General features: G+C 42.4%; 1 protein-coding gene across 7 annotated transcripts in view; it reads left to right on the top strand.

The window, feature by feature from the left end:
• cdc42bpa.L (CDC42 binding protein kinase alpha L homeolog) overlaps positions 1-20527 on the top strand; it is a 140845-nt gene that overhangs the window by 51843 nt on the left and 68475 nt on the right. For all 7 annotated transcript variants that reach the window (XM_041562571.1, XM_041562572.1, XM_041562574.1 and 4 more), the window contains exons 4-5: positions 6096-6191; positions 7078-7226. In XM_041562571.1, coding sequence (XP_041418505.1) covers positions 6096-6191; positions 7078-7226 — 245 coding nt within the window. The remainder of the gene's footprint in view (positions 1-6095; positions 6192-7077; positions 7227-20527) is intronic.

The raw sequence follows: 20527 nt of genomic DNA, 5'->3' as shown, positions 1-20527 counted from the left end.
GTGCTGCAAATGTGGCACTCTTCGGTTTCACATCCCTCCATTAAAAGAGATTATAGCAGCGATATGTTAGCACAAACTATTCCAGTAATTGAGCCAATTGTGCCGTCCCGTGGAAAATATTTTAATATACAGATTACATTGAAGTAGCTAAGTAATTGAATAGAAGGTTTTTGAGTAAAGGTGCTGATCCGATGCAGAATGACAGCTGTGGTGATGCAGGATGGGGTTACCTGGAACAGCAACAGCCCGGCATATATTAGATTATCAGGGATAATATGGAAGGCCTTTGCTTTTGGCATATCTTAATTGGGCAGTTCAGTGTGATAGAATACAGCTTGTTTGCTGGTCACAAGGGACTCCTGGGGCAACTTTAATACTTCATCTCTAGCACAGCACTTAGATTGTAAGCTCTATGGGCAGGGGCCTCCTTCCTCCTGTGTCTCTTAACATGGGCCACTTAATCTTTGTTACTATGTTACTCTATTCCAGCCGACAGGAATCAGTGCTGTCATTGAGCTGTTTTGGGCTGATATGTGAAGGTCACGCTGCTGCCTGTAACTGATAGGGGGAGGCAGACGTTCCACGTTACGCCTACACGGGCAGAAGCAACTGCAAAAATATTGCGCTGATTCTTTTGTGAATTTTGCTGCTTGTTAGAGGATAGAATGGGGCCGCTGGGATGAGAGGGTAGCATTACATAGGAAAAGCCTTCAGGTCTATTTTTAATTCTTGGTAGAAAGGGCATTGATACACTCACATAAAGATATTTCTCTCCTTCTTTTATATCACATTAGCCAGGGCTGCAACCACATACCTCGCCAGCAGCTGCTGGATTTATTTAACTTTCATGTCGAGTTGTGAATTCTAAGAGTTGTGTGTGATTCTGTAGCAGGGAGGAAAGGTGGGAAAAAGTACAGCTTGTTTACTGCTCTCAAGGGATTCCTGGTGCACAACTACAGGTATTAGGGCTAGTCCACACGGGGAGATAGCGACGCGTTTGCGGTCGCGGCGCAACCACACGAGGCGATGCGCTTTTCAACAGTCGCCTGAAAAAGCCTGGCGAGGCATTTTCAGGCGACTGTTGAAAAGCGCATCGCCTCGTGTGGTTAGCACAGGCGTTTTTACATAGGCGCCCATACAAAACTGTCGCCTGCGCCGGTCGCGGCGACTGTCGCGGCGCTTTGTCGCCGCGACCGCAAACGCGTCGCTATCTCCCCGTGTGGACTAGCCCTTAGAGATGGGCATGGTAGGACCCTGGGACTGCAGATAGATATAGTAGGGAGAGATGGTGCCTATAGTAACAGTGGGATAATAGTCTCTGGGAAGAGAGTGTGCCTGTGGGATAGCAGGTATAGTAGGGAGAGATGGTGCCTATAGTAACAGTGGGATAATAGTCTCTGGGAAGGGAGTGTGACTGTGGGATAGCAAGTATAGTAGGGAGAGATGGTGCCTATAGTAACAGTGGGATAATAGTCTCTGGGAAGAGAGTGTGCCTGTGGGATAGCAGGTATAGTAGGGAGAGATGGTGCCTATAGTAACAGTGGGATAATAGTCTCTGGGAAGGGAGTGTGACTGTGGGATAGCAGGTATAGTAGGGAGAGATGTGCCTATAGTAACAGTGGATAATAGTCTCTGGGAAGGGAGTGTGACTGTGGGATAGCAGGTATAGTAGGGAGAGATGGTGCCTATAGTAACAGTGGATAATAGTCTCTGGGAAGGGACTGTGACTGTGGGATAGCAGGTATAGTAGGGAGAGATGGTGCCTATAGTAACAGTGTATAATAGTCTCTGGGAAGGGAGTGTGACTGTAGGATAGCAGGTATAGTAGGGAGAGATGGTGCCTATAGTAACAGTGGATAATAGTCTCTGGGAAGGTAGTGTGACTGTGGGATAGCAGGTATAGTAGGGAGAGATGGTGCCTATAGTAACAGTGGATAATAGTCTCTGGGAAGGGAGTGTGACTATGGGATAGCAGGTATAGTAGGGAGAGATGGTGTCTAGTAACAGTAATAGCACTGATGCCCCAAGAAACATGGGACCTCTGTATTAATGTGTGCCAGCAGTGCACAGGTTAACACTTCCTTTGGTTTCCTGGGACGGGAGAGGACATGGGAGAACGCCAACTAGCTGCCTTTTTTTTCTTAACCTGAAATTTTCCCCTTTCTGCGGGAGAAAATATGTGATAAACAAGCTGTGCCATAGCAACCGAGCAAACCGAGTACATTTTTATACTCATAAAAATAAAACTTGTTTCCCCCAATGAATCTTATTTAACTAGCAAATGTCACTGTGACCTTCCTTTATTTTGGATACCCCCTGAGTTCATATTGTTCCTTCTTCCCAAGATGCATTGCTAGCTGCCGCTGTGTTGGCTCCATGTTAGTGGGGCCCTAGGGAGAGGTGGGCAAAGGCTGATAGAAGGGCAGTGTGTGTGGGGGGGGGGGGTTAGTGGCATGATATTAAGCTCAAAAATCCCCTAATGGGTGGGAGTTTCATTTAGAAGGCAGTGCAGTGAGCAGACCCCATTTTATCTTCCGTATGTGTTTGTATTCAATGTTAAATGATAATCTATTGTACAGCAATGCAGAATATGTTGGCACTTTATAAACATGTGATAATAAAAATGAGAGATGGCAGGTGGTAGAATGCACAGTGAGGGCACGGACAGTGTTAATTTGGTTGGTTCTGGGTAACTGAGCTGAATATATTAATTTCTTCATTTCCATTATCACATAGAGCTTTGCACCTGTACACACAATTACTGAGCTCACAATGCACAGGGTATGGCTTCTCCCTTCTCTCCCAGGCTTGTTGCCTTTCAATGGGGAATGGTAAATGAATACGCCAAGGCGCCACTTTGTTTGCCCGATAGAAAAATAAAGTCTAGAACTTCCCATTCCTTTATTCATATTTTTATTCCGACAACGGAGGAAGCAACGGCCTCCCTGTTTGTAATATAATTTAGCTCTATAATGTCAAATACACAGTTCAGCAGGAACAGCTCCTTAAAGGGGTTGTTCACTTTTCAATTAACTTTTAATATGATGTAGGGATGCACTAAATCCAGGATTCAGTTCAGCAATCGGACATGGTTTGTCCTCCTTTCGCAGAATTCGGATTTGGCCCAATCCTTGTGCCTGGCCGTACCAAATCAGAATCCATAATTTGCATATGCAAATGAAGGGTGGTAAGGGAAAATCAAGTAACTTTTTGTCACAAAACAAGGAAGTACAAAATGTTTTTTCCACTTTTTCCCTTCCTGTCCCTAATTTGCATATGCAAATTAGCATTAGTCGACTCTTTTATGACGCATGCTTCCCTAGTAGAGAGGGATCTTCTGAAACAATTTGCAATTTGTTTTCATTTTTTATTATTTGAAATTAACTTTTTTTTCAGCAGCTCTGCAGTTTGCAGTTTTAGCAGTTTTTACCAGTTTTAATTTGGTTGCAAGGGTCCAATTTACCCTAGCAAGCATGCATTCATTTGAATAAGAGACTGGAACATAAATGGGAGAGGGTCTGACTCGAAAGTTGAGTAATAAATTAGCAATATCAATACATTTGTTGTTTCCTTACAGAGTATTTGTTATGTATTCATTCCCCTGCACTAAGCACAATTCAACAGGAACAGCCCCCTAGGTTTGCTCATAGTCTGTACAGAGAGATCCCATAAAACTATGGCAGCATAGGTATTCCCCTGTACTAAGCACAATTCAGCGGGAACAGCCCCTAAGTTTCCTCATAGCCTGTACAGAGAGATCCCATAAAACTATGGCAGCATAGGTATTCCCTGTACTAAGCACAATTCAGCAGGAACAGCCCCTAAGTTTGCTCATAGCCTGTACAGAGAGATACTATAAAACTATGGCAGCATAGGTATTCCCATGTACTAAGCACAATTCAGCAGGAACACCCCCCTAAATTTGCTCATAGCCTGTACAGAGAGATATCATAAAACTATGCAGCATATAGAATCTCTCTGCCATGTATTTAAATAAGTCCAGTGTATGATATAAAACAACATGGCAGGTTGCACACCCCGTGCCTAATGTTTCACTCATACTTACCAGAATAACTCACAGCTACTGTTGTTTAATGAATCTTCTAGAGACCATGGCTAGGTAAGGTTGTGGCCTGTGGACTGACACCCAGATTAGTGATGTGGTCCCTGTGTTTTTGGAAAGGAGAGGAACAGGATGGCTATAGTTCAGGGCTTGTATCTGTAGCATGTTGGCTTCACTCACTTGCTGTAATTGTGCTGCTCTCTGAGCTATGTGTCCATATGCAGTTTATCAAGCCTACAAGCTTAATCCATTCACTCCATTTGGCCAAGATCTGTTGATCTTGGCTGCCTGCGTAATGTGACTTTAATATTAAAAATAAACTTCTTTAAAATATATATTTATTTCTTTACTTAATAGCGATGAATAATCATCCTGGCCAAAATAAACACTGTTCTACTGAACTGCTCTTAGCAAACTTTATGACGTTTCAGTAGAAATCTAATAGTTGTAGCTGTCTTTAGGGGCAGCTACCATTGGCCCTGTAAGTAGTGGGGCCCCAAATAGCAGTTATAGATAGAAAGACTGCGGAATAGTATGGCAAGATGGACACAGTAGGGCAAGATAAAGACATTAGAGCAAGATGGACACAGTAGGGCAAGATAAAGACATTAGAGCAAGATGGAGAGAGTAGGGTAAGATGAAGACATTAGAACAAGATGGAGACAGTAGAAAAAGATGGAGACAGAAGAACAATATGGAGAGGGTGTGGCAATATGGAGACAGTAGGACATGTTGGAGGCTGTAGGACATGATAGAGACAGTCAAACAAGATGGAGACAGTTGGACAGGTTGGAGGCAATAGGACATAATGGAGACAGTAGAACAAGATAAACACAGTAGAGCAAGATGGAGAGGATAGGGCAATATGGAGATAGTAGGACAGGTTGGAGGCAGAAGGACATGATGGAGAAACTAGAACAAGATGGAAACAATAGAGGAAGTTGGAGACGGTAGGACAAGATGGTAACAGTAGGACAAAATAGACACTATAAGACAATATAGTGACAAAGATCAAAATGGAGACAGTAGGGCAGGATAATAGATGGTAGAACCAGATGGGGACAGTAGGGCAAGATGGCAAAATTAGAGTAAGATAGAGTAAATAGGCAACATAGGATAGAATAGGCAGGCAGGATGGGTGCCAACTCACTTTCAGCCCCACCAGCATGACAAACATAATGGGGCAGATGCAACTTGTGCAACAGGCACAAGAAATACACCTATATTGATGCATCAATTGAAATAGTATAGGAACGTTAGGGAATATTGAAGCATTTTGGGAAGCATTTACAGATTACCAAAATCATCTTGTTTTGGCTTGTGCATCTTACGAGGCTCTGATCCCAGCTGTGTATCTAGAACCCCCCCCCCCCCGTGTTTTAAGACAGGGCAAAAGTTACAAAGTTGCCAGAACGCAGTCTTGGCAAAGCCAAGGTTGTGTTAAAATTTAATAAGTGTGTTGAGTCCTTGTGCAAACTATGGGCCCAAAAAAAAAAAAATCCCTGTAGAGCTGTATAAGGTCAGTGAACACAACTCCAATTTAGAGGTTCATTTTGAACTTGGGGTCCAATGTATTTAGGCAGATTATTCTGCAATGTGTTCAGGACAGTCACACTTCCCACCAGGCCTCTATATGTCTGGGCTCTTTACAGGGTCTGCTGTCAGTATTGTTCATCATTGTTCACCCAAAGTTTAACTGATTCTGATGTCTCTGTTTGTAAATCTGTGATGCTCTGAGCTGCTATCAATCTCTGTTGATTTGATTCTACATCTCTAATGCTCTGGGCCTGTAGCAGTTGTTAGGTCTGCAGTCTCTATTGTTATGTCACTGATGCTTTAGGCCCCTACTAGTCTCAAGCTCTGCTGTCTATGTTGTGATATCCATGGTGCACAGTAGTGTATCCTATCCTTTACCTATTTCATTCACCGTGTACAGATGGAGCCTGAAATGAGACCTCTTATAGAGGGGCCAATGAGCATATAACCATTTTTCAGGTGGGGCCCTTAACTTTATTCCCTTTCTGTCCCACAGACGGCTTGTTTCCGAGAGGAGCGGGACGTACTGGTGAATGGAGACTGTCAGTGGATCACTACCTTGCACTACGCCTTCCAGGATGACAGCAATTTGGTAAATTGTCTCTTTTGTTCTCCATTACTAAAGGCTTGAGATAAATTCAGTCCTGTGGCCCTCCAGCTCTGGGATGTTTAAAGGCAAACTAAGGGAAATTTTTGAGTTAGTGATGTGTGGCCCGACCCTAACCTGCCCCTTCAACACCCGCAACTGAGCCTAACTTGGCGCGCTCTGTAATTTTAGACCCACGTCTGCCCACTTCCCTCTGCCATCATGGAAGAGCATGAGTCTATAAAAATGAGTCTATAAAAAGGGCTGGGCAGAATGGGGCATTTTAAGGTCACGGGTAGGGTGGGCACATGGTAAAGTTCAATCTGAACCTGCCCGCAGCCTGAGAAGATTGTGTGGAAGTTGCCCCGAACCTGTCCCAACTGTGGGTTTTGGGCCGCACATCACTAGTGTGAGTAACAAGGATTTCCCAGACAACTAGTCAAAGGGTTAAAGGAGAATTCAACCCTTTAGGGAAAAAAACGTAAAAATTTTTACAGCCAGCCCGATCGACGAGCCGACCGATATCCAAGTCTTCTGCCGGTATCGGGTCGGCTCATCCCCAACCATACACGCACCGAATATCATACGAAAGTTAGTTTTGTACGATATTATAAGTGCATCTATTGCCACCTTTTTACCCATCCATCTTGGAATCTGATAGAGATACAGTCTGACGGATTAGCCTCTGCTCTCAGGTATAGACTGGAAGGCAGAATATAACTAAGCATTACCCTCTCCTGACAATGTGGCCCTACAGAACTGATAAAAAGCTGGTACCAACCAAGAACATGTCAGTTGGACATAACAGCGCATGTATAGGGTACATGAATCCATCCATTTTTTATCGATTGGCCCCTTCCCCAGCCCATTCTCTGGTCTCTTGTTCCCGCAGTACCTTGTTATGGATTACTACGTTGGAGGAGACCTGCTCACATTGCTCAGTAAGTTTGAGGACCGGCTACCGGAAGACATGGCTCGTTTCTACCTAGCAGAGATGGTTTTGGCTATCGACTCGGTCCACCAACTCCACTACGTCCACAGGTAAGAGAATTCAATGGAGAATGTCCTAAAACACCTGTGCCCAGTTCACCTGCATGGGAAGAAGTTTATAGATGATGTGTTCCTCTGGACATGACGGTTACATAAAAGAAGAGTGGGGTTGAGTTTAGATGTTGGGGACCTACAGGCAGAAGGTGTATCTGTTTAACTCCAAGTAGATAGCTAGAGAAGGTATATATGTATATATATATATATGTGTATATATATAATATTTACCCCTGTTTGGTATTAACCCCAAATGGGGAACTGCGCCCAGAAACTGTTTTGCATAATGAAAGAGAATAGAATTCTCAGCAACTTCCCAGTATACATTCATTATGGAAATGCTGATGGTCGCACAGTTTTTTCTATATCTATAAAATGTATTGAAAGCAGGGTTTGTTTGTCTGGTTCTGACTTCTGAAAAACGAGGCGGAAGTCATTTCTCCGCTGGGTCTGTTCATGTTCTGACATTTGCTACCTTGTATCAGGAATCAGAACTCAAAATGCAGGGGACAGAAAGGGAAAACACTGCTTTCAGTAGCAATGATAATTTGCAATTTACTGGAGTTGATTGTGGGAAATTGCTTAGAATTAAATTTTCTTTCATTAGGCAATAAACTGTTTTGGGCGGTGGACTCCTTTAGTCTCCCTGTGCAGAGGATACCTATACTGCCATAGTTTTATGGGATCTCTCTGTACAGACTATGAGCAAACTTAGGGCACTGTTCCTGCTGAATTGTGCTTAGTACAGGGGAATACCTATGCTGCTATAGTTTTATGGTATCTCTCTGTACAGGCTATGAGCAAACTTAGGGACTGTTCCTGCTGAATTGTGCTTAGTACAGGGGAATACCTATGCTGCCATAGTTTTATGGGATCTCTCTGTACAGACTATGAGCAAACTTAGGGACTGTTCCTGCTGAATTGTGCTTAGTACAGGGGAATACCTATGCTGCCATAGTTTTATGGTATCTCTCTGTACAGGCTATGAGCAAACTTAGGGACTGTTCCTGCTGAATTGTGCTTAGTACAGGGGAATACCTATGCTGCCATAGTTTTATGGGATCTCTCTGTACAGGTTTTGAGTAAACTTAGGTGCTGTTCCTGCTAAATTGTTTTTAGTACAGGGGAATACCTATGCTGCCATAGTAGGCTTTTTGCCACCCCTGGAAACCTCTCTGGCGTTGCCGCCTGAGGCGAGCTTCTCAGCTCGCCTTATTGGTGGCGCCCCCCTGGGAATACCAATGCTGCCATAGTTTTGTAAAGGCTGTTGTTAAACCTAGAGATACATGTATATGGAGAGGACTGTTTATGGCGCTGTTCAGCTGTCCCCTAAAGCTGGATTCTCAGACTATGGGCACTTCTTTTTTTCTTGCTCTGAGATCTAGAATAACTGGAAACTAAGCAGCGGGGCCATTGCTTTTCCCTTTGGTTGCCAGTTACCTGTGTCACGCCATCATCACGTGTGTCCCAAGGCCTCTCATTCAGTCGGCACATTAGCCCTGTCACCAGCTTCTGTCACTGGCATTTAATTTAGTATTTCAGAAACCCAGCCATTTTCTGTTATCATCACCAGCATAATATTATCCCACTCACTAATCCTCTCCTGTCTTGGCTGCTGTACTCTCCTCCTGTACGGCATTTTCTCTCCCACCTTCCCCCCGGTGCAGCTGCCATACTAATGTGTCTCACTCATCATTCACTGCATTGCTGCGTCTGAGTTTACCTCCACTTCCCTGAGTCTTTCCCAGAGTCGCCAGAGATGCTTACTGCTTTGGCTCCTTTGCATTAAAGAGGGGCAGACCCCGACCTACTCTTATTTACTGCTTGTGTTCTGAACCTTGTACTCAGAGCTCATTTCCCATGATGCCAAGCCAGACACATTACAAGGCTGGAGGCTATCTTTACTGTATAAAGTTCTCTCTAGTGGGAATAGGGTTGCCACCTGTCTGGTTTTGACCTGGACAGCCAGGTGTTTTGAAGGACTGTTTGGGTCAAAACTGGCTGCCATGTTTTCCAAATTAGGAAAACTAGCCAGAATCCCCACATCATAGCCCCTCCCCTGGCGTCACAGTCCTGCCCCCGTGTGTCACATAATGGCTCTGCCCTGCCCCCACTACTTCACGGTCCTACCTCCCCCCGGAGTTCGTCAGGGGGAAACCCTAAGTGGGTAGTTTTAGGGTTGAGTAGAAATGCCATTTATCCTGGGATCCCAGCACTAAAAAAGGACCTTTGCTGTAAAACATAAGCTGAACTGCATCTCCTAGGGTGCCTCTCACAGGCCAAAGCCCTCACCCCCACTTGCATCTTCAATATGAGGGAACAAGGTGTACCCTAACAGCATACCTCCCAACTGTCCCATTTTTAGAGGGATAGTCCCTCTTTTGACAGCTCAACCCAAAATCCATCATTTGTACTGGAAACTTCCGATTTTCCCTGCACTGAACAGCCAGAAAAAGAAACAATGTTTGTAACTTAATTGGCTTTTGGCAGAGAGCCCAGAGCAGTCACAGCAGCAGATAAGATACTTTTGTAACAATTTCGAGATAAGCAAATAAGTAATTGTAACAATATCAGATAACAGGCAATTCAACCTTAATTAGTAAAACTGTAATAACTGAAAAAAACACAGAAATATGTTCAAACTTAATAACCTGCCAAATTTTCTAAAATGAACATGATAATTAGGGGGTGTGGCCACAAAAATGGGTGTGGTTAAAAAATTGCTACGCTACACACGGCAACTTTTTTGTCCCTCTTTATTTCCAAAATATTGTGAGGTATGTAACAGGGACGAGAAGATGGCGGTTTATCATTACAGCAGGGTCCCAGATAAAACCTTCTTGACACAGATGGGCACAGGTTTCATTCATTAGAGCAGTGATCCCCAACCAGTAGCTCGTGAGCAACATGTTGCTCTTCAACCCCTTGGATGTTGCTCCCAGTGGCCTCAAAGCAGGTGATTATTTTTGAATTCTTGGCTTGGAGGCAAGTGTTGGCTGCATAACAACCAGATGTACTGCCAAACAGAGCCTTAATGTAGGTTGACAGTCCACATAGGGGCTACTAAATGGCCAATCACAGCCCTTATTTGGCACCCAGGAACATTTTTCATGCTAGTGTTGCTCCCCAACTCATTTTACTTCTGAATATTGCTCACGGGTTCTAAAGGTTGGGGATCCCTGCATTAGAGTCTCAGATCAGATCAATCTAATGTTCTGGCCCACAGTCTGCACAATTGAATCAGGTGATCACTTTACAATTTACCCTACTCTACTGTATATAATAAGGATTTCATAAGTCATTGACAGGTCCTGTGACCATATAAAGGCACAAGGCTGCAGGCTGAGTTATACAGGGAACTCTGAGTATCACTCATGTATTATAAGGGATAATGTACCCCCTACTGTAAATGATAAGGATATTAGAAGTCACTGAGGGGTTGTTCTGTGACCATATAAAGGCACAAGGCTGCAGGCTGAGTTATACAGGGAACTCTGAGTATCACTCATGTATTATAAGGGATAATGTACCCCCTGCTGTAAATGATAAGGATATTAGATGCCACTGAGGAGTTCTGGTATAGAGTGAAACCTCAATTTTACATCCCCTGATTTTAAGTTTTCCCTCATTTTACATTGTTGTTTTGTGGTCCCACCTATATATTATACATAATACATTTCCCTGATTTTACATTTTTGTCGATTTAACACCATTTTATTCTGGTCCACTGGAAAATGGGGGTTCTACACAGGAAACACTCACATATTATCAGTGGCATAATTACAGGGGGGAACAGTAGGGGGAAACATCAGGGCCTGTGTATTGTGTAAGTAGGAATGCACTGAATCCAGGATTCAACCAGGATTCAGCCTTTTTCATCAGGATTCATCCAAATGCTTCTGAACCAAATCAGAATCCTAATTTGCATATGCAAATTAGGGGTGGGAGAGAATCATGTGACTTTTTGTCACAAAACAAGGAAGTAAAAAATATTTTCCCCTTCCCACCCCTAATTTGCATATGCAAATTAGGATTCGGAATCGACTCGGACAAATTTTTTTTTTGCAAAGGATTAGGGGGTTCGGCTGAATCCAAAATAGTAGATTCGGTGCATCCCTAATCTCCGTACACCTTCAGTCTAATAAAAAAAAAAAAATAAGTTAAACGCTAAATACACCCAATAGGATTGTTTTGACTAGGGATGCACGAAATCCAGGATTCGGTTCGGGATTCAACCAGGATTCCGCCTTTTTCAGCAGGATTCGGATTCAGACGAAAAACAAGGAAGTGAAAAATGATTCGATTCGGCCAAATCTTTCGCAAAGGATTAGGGGGTTCGGCCGAATCCTAAATAGTGGATTCGGTGCATCCCTAATTATAAGGGATAATTTATCCAACTCAGCTTTTAGGGGTCAGGCTTGCCTGTCTTCTGTTATTATATACTCTCAGCTTTATTGTTATAATTCCCTGGGCTGACAATTAGGAACATGATGGGAAGATAGATGGATGGACAGATACAGACGGGCCACCATTACTAATCATTGGGCATACTACTATGTCTGCATGATCCCTCCCCCAGGGGGTCCTAATTATTAGCTCTCTGGTAACCTTGGCACCCTGGAAGGTGAGTCCTGCCAAAAAAGGGCCTCAAATGAAAAAAAGTGTCCCACTTTCAGCTATACCCCTGATCCAAACTGCCTACGACTCCCCCAAACCCACCCACTCTCCCAACAAGGCACCTTCACATCTCATGGGGTTGCCGTAGGACTCCATTACCCTCTATAGCCCTAAATACATATATATATATATATATATATATATATATATATATATATATATATATATATATATATATTAGATACATGTAGGAGAGGCATAGAATTAACCCCGTGTGCAGTGCTGTGTGAGTGAGCTGCTTTGAGTCAGTTATTCCTCTCTCCTCCTGCTGCTGAGAAATTAATAATGTGACTCATTAGAGAACAGACTCAGTCAGGGAAGCTTGGAATGTTCCATATATCATACAGGCAGAAAATTCCATATGGGGAAAATCTTTATGCTGTGTTGTTATATACTCAGATATTAATCATTAACACTTTTGCACTCTCGCGTGTCTGTGTCCCTTTAGCTGCTGTGACTGTCTGCATCTCTGCTCCTGTTTAGCTCTGATATAATAAGGAAGACCTTTACATCGCCGTTTTGCATTCTGGGAGTTGTAGTTCAGTGATATTCACAACAAAACCTGTGCCAGAACTGTAACACCACTTGGCACAGTCCCTTTAAAGGGATCATCGTAACATTGTGGATACTGCTTGCTATTCACTGCACTGGGGGCGCTGACTATTGAAATAAAGTAGCAGAAACCAGCTGATAACTGACCTCGAAAGCAGCCTGCAAGGCATCATGGGAAATTTACTCTTGGCTGGAAGAGAACTGACTTCTGCTACATTGATTCAAGAGTCAGAACCAGCAGTCCAGATAGATACTGCTTTCAGTTGCAGTTATGTTTACAAATAAACCATTTAAGTTAATAATGAATTTGGAAAGTTCCTTAGAATGATCATTTCTTTTACTGAGAAAAGTTGTAATTTTGGGTTTGCATGCCATTTATGGCAAGGAAAGAATTGGGAAACCTTAGGGCGATATAGAATATTTCCCTAGGCCGTGCAGAAATGATTAGGAGGATTAATAGATTGACTGCCTTCCATGTTTGGGATTTACTTTTCCTGATATTTAATACACTTAAGCTGGCCATAGATGCAAAGATCCGATCGTACGAATCATCGTACGATCGGACTTTGCCATCTCCCGACCCGCCACTAACCATTCAGATCAAAGTCTTACCAGTCAGATTAGTTAAAGAACAGATCAGCCGATGTTCTGCCCCTGACAGCAATCGTACGATATCTATGTCCAACCAAAGCCAGTGACAGTCTCCCACTGAAAATCGTACGATCGGCAATACACGCAGAGATATTATCGGCAGCCGACAGGAATTTTCTAACCTGTCCGATCGACCAAACGACCGATCTCCGCCGGACGAAAAATGTCGGGACTCTCCACACACGTTCCGAAAATCGTACGAATCCTCGATTCGTACGATCAGATCTTTGCGTCTATGGCCAGCTTTAAAGTCCAATCGGGTTATTGTGTTTGTGTCTCTCTCTACTGGGAGCCGAGTGGCTAATTTATTTCTTGGCCAGGCAGTTCCGCACGCTCAGGGTTGTACTTGTTCTGCTTCTCTGGGGCATTTGGGCTAGTAAATAAAAGCAGAACTTGCCATTCCCTGGTACTAGTTGGTCCATTTGTATTTAATATGAAAAGCCAAATGTGTGATTATTTCCCTCTTGCTTTGTTACTGGCTCAGCTGTCAGTTCACTCTTGCCTTAGCCTCCTTTGTTTTTAGACTGGCAATGAGCTTCCCTATCTCCTCCCATATCCCTCCTCTTGTGCCAAATCCAGGCTACATATCTACTTAATCCCAATAGTGTTTGCAGAATTCAAATCTGGCCAAGTCCTTAAATGGCTCTAATTGACTTTGTGATCTTCTAGAATTGAACATAGCGTTAGCAGGAACAGTCCCTAAGTTTGCTCATAGCCTGTACAGAGAAATCCCATAAAACTATGGCAGAATAGGTATTCCCCTGTACTAAGCACAATTCAGCAGGAACAGTTCCCTAAGTTTGCTCATAGCCTGTACAGAGAGATCCCATAAAACTATGGCAGTATAGGTATTCCCCTGTACTAAGCACAATTCAGCAGGAACAGTTCCCTAAGTTTGCTCATAGCCTGTACAGAGAGATCCCATAAAACTATGGCAGTATAGGTATTCCCCTGTACTAAGCACAATTCAGCAGGAACAGTTCCCTAAGTTTGCTCATAGCCTGTACAGAGAGATCCCATAAAACTATGGCAGTATAGGTATTCCCCTGTACTAAGCACAATTCAGCAGTAACAGTTCCCTAAGTTTGCTCATAGCCTGTACAGAGAGATACCATAAAACTATGACAGCATAGGTATTCCCCAGTACTAAGCACAATTCAGCAGGAACAGTCCCTAAATGTGCTCATAGCCTGTACAGAGAGATACCATAGAACTATGGCAGCATAGGTATTCCTCTGTACTAAGCACAATTCAGCAGGAACATTTCCCTAAGTTTGCTCATAGCCTGTACAGAGAGATACCATAAAACTATGGCAGCATAGGTATTCCCCTGTACTAAGCACAATTCAGCAGGAACAGTTCCCTAAGTTTGCTCATAGCCTGTACAGAGAGATCCCATAAAACTATGACAGCATAGGTATTCCCCTGTACTAAGCACAATTCAGCCCACAGAATTTGCTCATAGTGTGTACAGAATGATACTATAAAACTATGGCAGCATAGGTATTTCCCTGTACTAAGCACAATTCAGCAGGAACAGCCCCTAAGTTTGCTTATAGCCTGTACAGAGAGATACCATAAAACAATGGCAGAATAGGTATTTCCCTGTACTAAGCACAATTCAGCAGGAACCGCCCCCTAAGTTAGCTCTATTGCAGCATAGGCAATTCACTATAATGACAATAAGGTCCCTGTATGTTGTGCCCCTCACTTGGAGACGGGACAGTTTATAGGGAGATGAATGTGCAGTGTTTTTTTTTTTTGTGTGTGGTTACGACAAACCTTGATCTTGAGGAATTCCTCAGTTTAATCAGACGGGTTTATTTCTGGCCAGTGGAATTCCTTCCGTGTTACAGCGAGGGATGTGCTGTTTTTATTGCTGCGTTTCTACTCTCTTGACGTATTTCCCAGATGGTCCCCTCGCATTGTTCTCTCCAGACCCCAAACATATGAAGTCATTTAAACACTGGCTTTGTGCTCGCTTGCAGGTTTAGCCGCTGGGCCCATGTTGGACGGCACTATCCGCGGGATAAATGGAATGTAGTATGGAATAGTCATTATTATTATTGGAATGATCAAATGCGCCAGTGCAGAGACCTAAACTAACCTGTTGCTCTGCACTCTTGAGTCCTCAAACGTCTCTCCGCCCCCCTATCTCTGTGTTGTGTTAGATGGGGGTTCTGATAGAGCTGCTGCTAATAAACTACTGAATGAGCCATTCCTAGGGCTGCCACCAGCCCGGTATTTTACTGGCCTGGCCGGTAAAAATGATGGTTGATCCCAATTTTATTAATAGGGCAAAATGACAAATATATAGGAAGGCCGGTATTTTTTTCAGGAAAAGGTGGCAACCCAGGCCATTCCAGATTTTCCACTGTAGTAAATGTTAAAATGGCAAAATAAACCCTTTTTTATAAGGAGAGGATATCGTTCGATAGAGCTGCCATATTCCTTCCCTTAGACAGTACAGTATGAGGGTATCGTTTATTGTGTGCCCAGAACATTCCTTCTCTGTATATTTGTATTAATACATATGGGGAGGAGACACATTTCTAATTTGATGTAGAATTCAACACAAAGTGGCAGATTTATCCAGGGTCGAATTTCGAAGTGGAAAAAACTTTGAAATTCAATCATCGAATAGACTAGTTCGACATTCAAAGTCAAATTTGTAGGATTTTTAACATCGCCCGATCGTACTACGATCGTACTTCGAATCGAACGATTTAATCGTATGATTTCACTTCGACTTCTAAAAAGTGTTCTAGGAGGTCCCCATAGGCTAACATAGCAATTTGGCAGGTTTAAGGTGGCGAAGTGTCAAAGTCGAAGTTTTTTAAAGAGACAGTACTTCGATTATCGAATGGTCGAATAGTCAAGGCATTTTCACTTCGAATCGAAGTCAAATTTGGTCTAAAAAATACTTCGAAATTCAACGTTTTTCAATTAGAATATTCACTTTGACCCTTAGTAAATGTGCCCCTAAGAGTGTTATTTATCAAAATCTGAATTATCATACTTAATCAATACTTATTTGCAGTATTATCGTGAAAAAATTATTTTTTAACTGAGAATTTGGATTAAATAGTAAAATTTTATAATTTAGGGGGTTATTTATTAAAGTCCGAATGCTAAAAACTCAAAACATTTTCTGCATCTGACCACCCTTAGCTGTAAGAAAAAGACACAGATGGGGGGGTGGGGCAGCAGCAGCAGCTCTGTTGGGCCCCAGTGCGACACTGGAGGGAATTATTAAACCCCCCCCCCCAAAAAAAAACATCCTACTCCCCCCAAGGAGGCTAATTTGTCAGGCTGTTATTGCTCTGAGAAGAATCATGATGAAATGAGTCTTGCCTGATCCCTTTAAACAAGTCCAGCGACTACAGAGCAATTAGCAAATTAAACCTTTCATTGATTGTATCTGACTAATGAACAATTTCCTGCAGCTCAGGGCCATGACTTAACTAGCACTGACTTGTAATGAATTGATACGGCTTATTATACAGTATGTTCCCTGCAATCACCAGTGGTATTATCAGCCACGATTTTTTCAGCTTTATATTTATTTATTCCTTTCTGCTCTCGGGTTCTGACTCCTGAAACACTGTAGCAGTTCATTTCTCCTCCAGGCCTCAGCTGGCTTCTGCTACAATGTTTCAGGATCCAGAGCCAGGAGTGCAGAGAATCTAAACAGCCAGACATTGATTCCGTTTACAAATAACTTTAAAGGAGAAGGAAAGGCTAAATTTAAGTAAGCTTTATCAGAAAGGTCTATATAAATACACCAGTAAACCCTCAAAGTAATTCTGCTCTGAGTCCTCTGTCAAAAGAAAAATCACATTTCTTTTATTTTATTGTGTACTCATTGGCTTCTGTATCAGACTTCCTGTTTCCAGCTTAAACCTCCAGGGCACCGCCTTGAGCATGCTCAGTTTGCTCCTCCTCCCCTTCCTGCTGTAATCTGAGTCCAGAGCTATGAGCGAGCAGGGAGAGACTCAGGCAGGAAGTGATGTCACACCAAGCCAATATGGCAGCTGCTATCCTAAACAAACAGAGAACACTTTTAGAGCTCTTTACTCAAGTATGGTAAAGCATTCTGCTTAATAAATATAGTGTTATAGCTTGCACTATTGTGGCTAATCTATTGGCAATAAACTGCTTCAGTAGCTTTCCTTCTCCTTTAAAACAATTTAAATTTCTTAATCTATATTGGAAAGCTGCGAACTTCATTCTGGAAAAAGGACAAATCATCCCTGACCTGATTTATTCTAGATTAGCGTCAGGGGCAGTCTAAGAACACAAAGTTCATGATCAAATTCTTGCAATTTGTCCGTTTTTTTAAGTGACTTTGTAAATGGTGCCTTTAATTTGCAGATGTGAAATTGTTAAAGGGACACTGACACCTTTTCAAACATTAATAGGAAGTTGAAATAATTGTCACCTCCACAAGAAATGGCTTTTGGGAAATAAAAATGCTTTTTTTAAAGATACCAATATCCCTTTAATATGCAGATATGATGTTTTTAATAGACACCATGCTAGAAAGTATGTCCACCCCAAGGGAATCAGCTTCTGGGAAAATAAATACAAACGATTTTTGAAACGGTGCCAATATGCCTTTAATATGCAGCTGTGAAATTCTTAAAGGGATTCTGACACCATGCTAAAAATCATGTGGAAGTTGAATAAAGGGTCAGTTGCCACAAAATTGCCTTCTGGGGAAAAAAAAATATTTTGCCAATATGCCTTATGTATGCGGATGTGAAATTCTTAAAGGGACACTGACATAATTTTACAAATCAAATGGAGGTTGAAAAATGTATCATCCCCCCAAGGAAATCAGCTTCCGAGAAAGCAAATAAAAATGTTTGCTGAAATGGTGCCAGTATCCCTTTAATATTGTTTTTCTGTGGTAAAATGGATTTCCCAGTGTTAAAAGTCCTGTTCTATAGCTATAAGGAACAGGGAAAGATTTGTATGTCAGATTGTCAGTGTTATGCCATGACAGTTACCTGTAATTGTTTCCACAGTTTATGACCAAGTAAAGGTCCCCATACATGGAGAGATCCGCTCGTTTTGTCGCCAAACGAGCGGATCTCCCTCCGATGTGCCCACCTTGAGGTGGGCAATATCGGGCTGATCCGATCGTGGGACCTAGGGCCCAACGATCGGATCCTAGCATTCGCAAACGGGTGGTCGGATCGCGGGACCGCATCAACGAACAGATGCGGCCGCGATCCGACGGGATTTTTAATCCCATCCGACTTTCGGCCAGATCTCGATCGGGAAAGCCCGTCGGGGGCCCCCATACACGGGCCAATAAGCTGCCGACTCGGTCTGTCGGCAGCTTTTATCGGCCCGTGTATGGCCACCTTAAAATACTTAATTTGAAAAGATTCTGAGAGCTGTCATAGGGGGTGGGGCTTGGGTATTTTTAAAATGAATGCTATTCATTATATATATATATATATATATATATATATATATATATATATATATATATATATATATATATATATATATATATATATACAGCTCCCACCTTCAATTAAAGCTACCTTGTAGTTGCCCCTGTGCGCGGAATAAAATGCAAATACAAAAAGAACAAAAAACCAGCACCAGGGGTCTTTGCAGTGAAAAAAACTTATATTGTTACATGGTTACATACCATGTAACAATATAAGTTGTTTTCACTGCAAAGACCCCTGGTGCCGGTTTTTTGTTCTTTATATATATATATATATATATATATATATATATATATATATATATATATATATATATATATATATATATATATATATATATACTGTATACATATATATAGAGAGAGTTTGCAGTTTTGGTTGTACGTTATTATATTAGTAACTAGTGCCCTGTAATTGTCTGAGAGTTCAGTCTCAGAACTGCCTTGTTTAGAAGTAGCACTGGTTACAGCTATCTGGTTGTCAAGGGGGTCACTGACCCCACAGCTGATTCTCTGAGAGAGTACATTTTTTGTTGTTATGGTTGTTTTTTTTATGGAATTCTCCTAGGCATTGTCTGTTCTGCTTCCAAACTGGTTGTTAGGGTAAGTGAGACCCTAGCAACCAGTTGGCCATTCATATTCCAAATTAACTTTTAGTGTGTGACTTGCTTAAAGGAGAAATCTGGCATTAAACTGTTTTTCCAATATTCCTCACAAGGAAACTTTGGGCGACTTCGGAAAACGAAGTGACGCGAGTGCCATCCCGCTGGCGATTTTTCATTCTAGCCGACGGGAAGGCAGATCGGGGAGATTTTCGTCCCGAAGAAGATGAGATTTGTCACCGGGGCGACTAATCTTCCCGATTCTGCCCGTGTGCCCTTACCCTAAAGATTCAGTGTTTTTATATTATTATATGAAAATGTAGTCAAAGCAGTATCTATCTGGCAGTTTATATTCCCTGCTGGTTCTGACTCCTGAATCAGTGTAGCACAAGGCAGCTGATTAACAGACTTGGAGCTGGCTTCTGCTATATAGTTTCAGAAAGGGATAAGTAATTACCTGTACTGCTTTCTCTATGGCAATGACCTTTACACATGATATACTGATAAAATGAATGTGTATTGGGAAGTTTGGGTACCCAGGCCAAGATTTATGGGAACTTTAGGAACAATCAGCTGAAAGGTTTTATTTCACTTTTTACAGCACAAAGTAATAAAAGAATATTACATCTCTGTTGGCTTTTTTTCCTTATTTAATATGTACGGGGCCTCGGAGGCAGCAGATGAGTTTTCCGGCAGTGCAAGTCTATGGGCGCTGTGCTCCTGCGGGGAAAGAGGGGAGAGTTGTGAGGATAAAATATCCCAAATATACTGGATGTTCTGCATCTGATATTATATACTGCTATGGTAACAATGTCAAATAAGTGCTAAATTCATGTGAAGTAAACCTAGGATTATGTGTTCATCTCCATTGTTGCTGTGCCATATAAAGCCCCTCTTAAACTCTGTACATTTCTACATACAAGAGAGGCATAAACACCACTGTTACGTGTTTTTTTACAGTAAGTTAATAAATGTTCAGGGGGATACAGTATGGCTCCCAAATTATAAAGACGTCAATGTTGGAAGTAAAGGCCCCCATACAAGGGCAGATATAAGCTGCTGACTGATTAAGTCGACAGTTTATTACCCAGTGTATGGGCCCGACGGGCTTCCCTGATTGATATCTGCCCAAGAGTTGGCCAGATTTCGATTGGCCGGGCGTAGAAATCCTGTTGAATCAAGGGCCACATTGGTTCGTTAATACACTCCTCATTATGATCCAGTCGTTGCGCCCTAGGGCCCATGATCGGACCGGCTTGAGATAGCCTACCTGAAGGTGGGCATATTCTGAGGAGATCTCTGCAAGTGGATTTCCATATGTATGGGCAGCTTTAGACTCTGTATGTGTA

Source organism: Xenopus laevis, chromosome 5L (genome assembly GCF_017654675.1).
Source record: "Xenopus laevis strain J_2021 chromosome 5L, Xenopus_laevis_v10.1, whole genome shotgun sequence".
Classification (NCBI taxonomy): domain Eukaryota; kingdom Metazoa; phylum Chordata; class Amphibia; order Anura; family Pipidae; genus Xenopus; species Xenopus laevis.
Note: the sequence above shows the minus strand (reverse complement) of the source record. Positions and strands in the feature narration are given on the sequence as shown.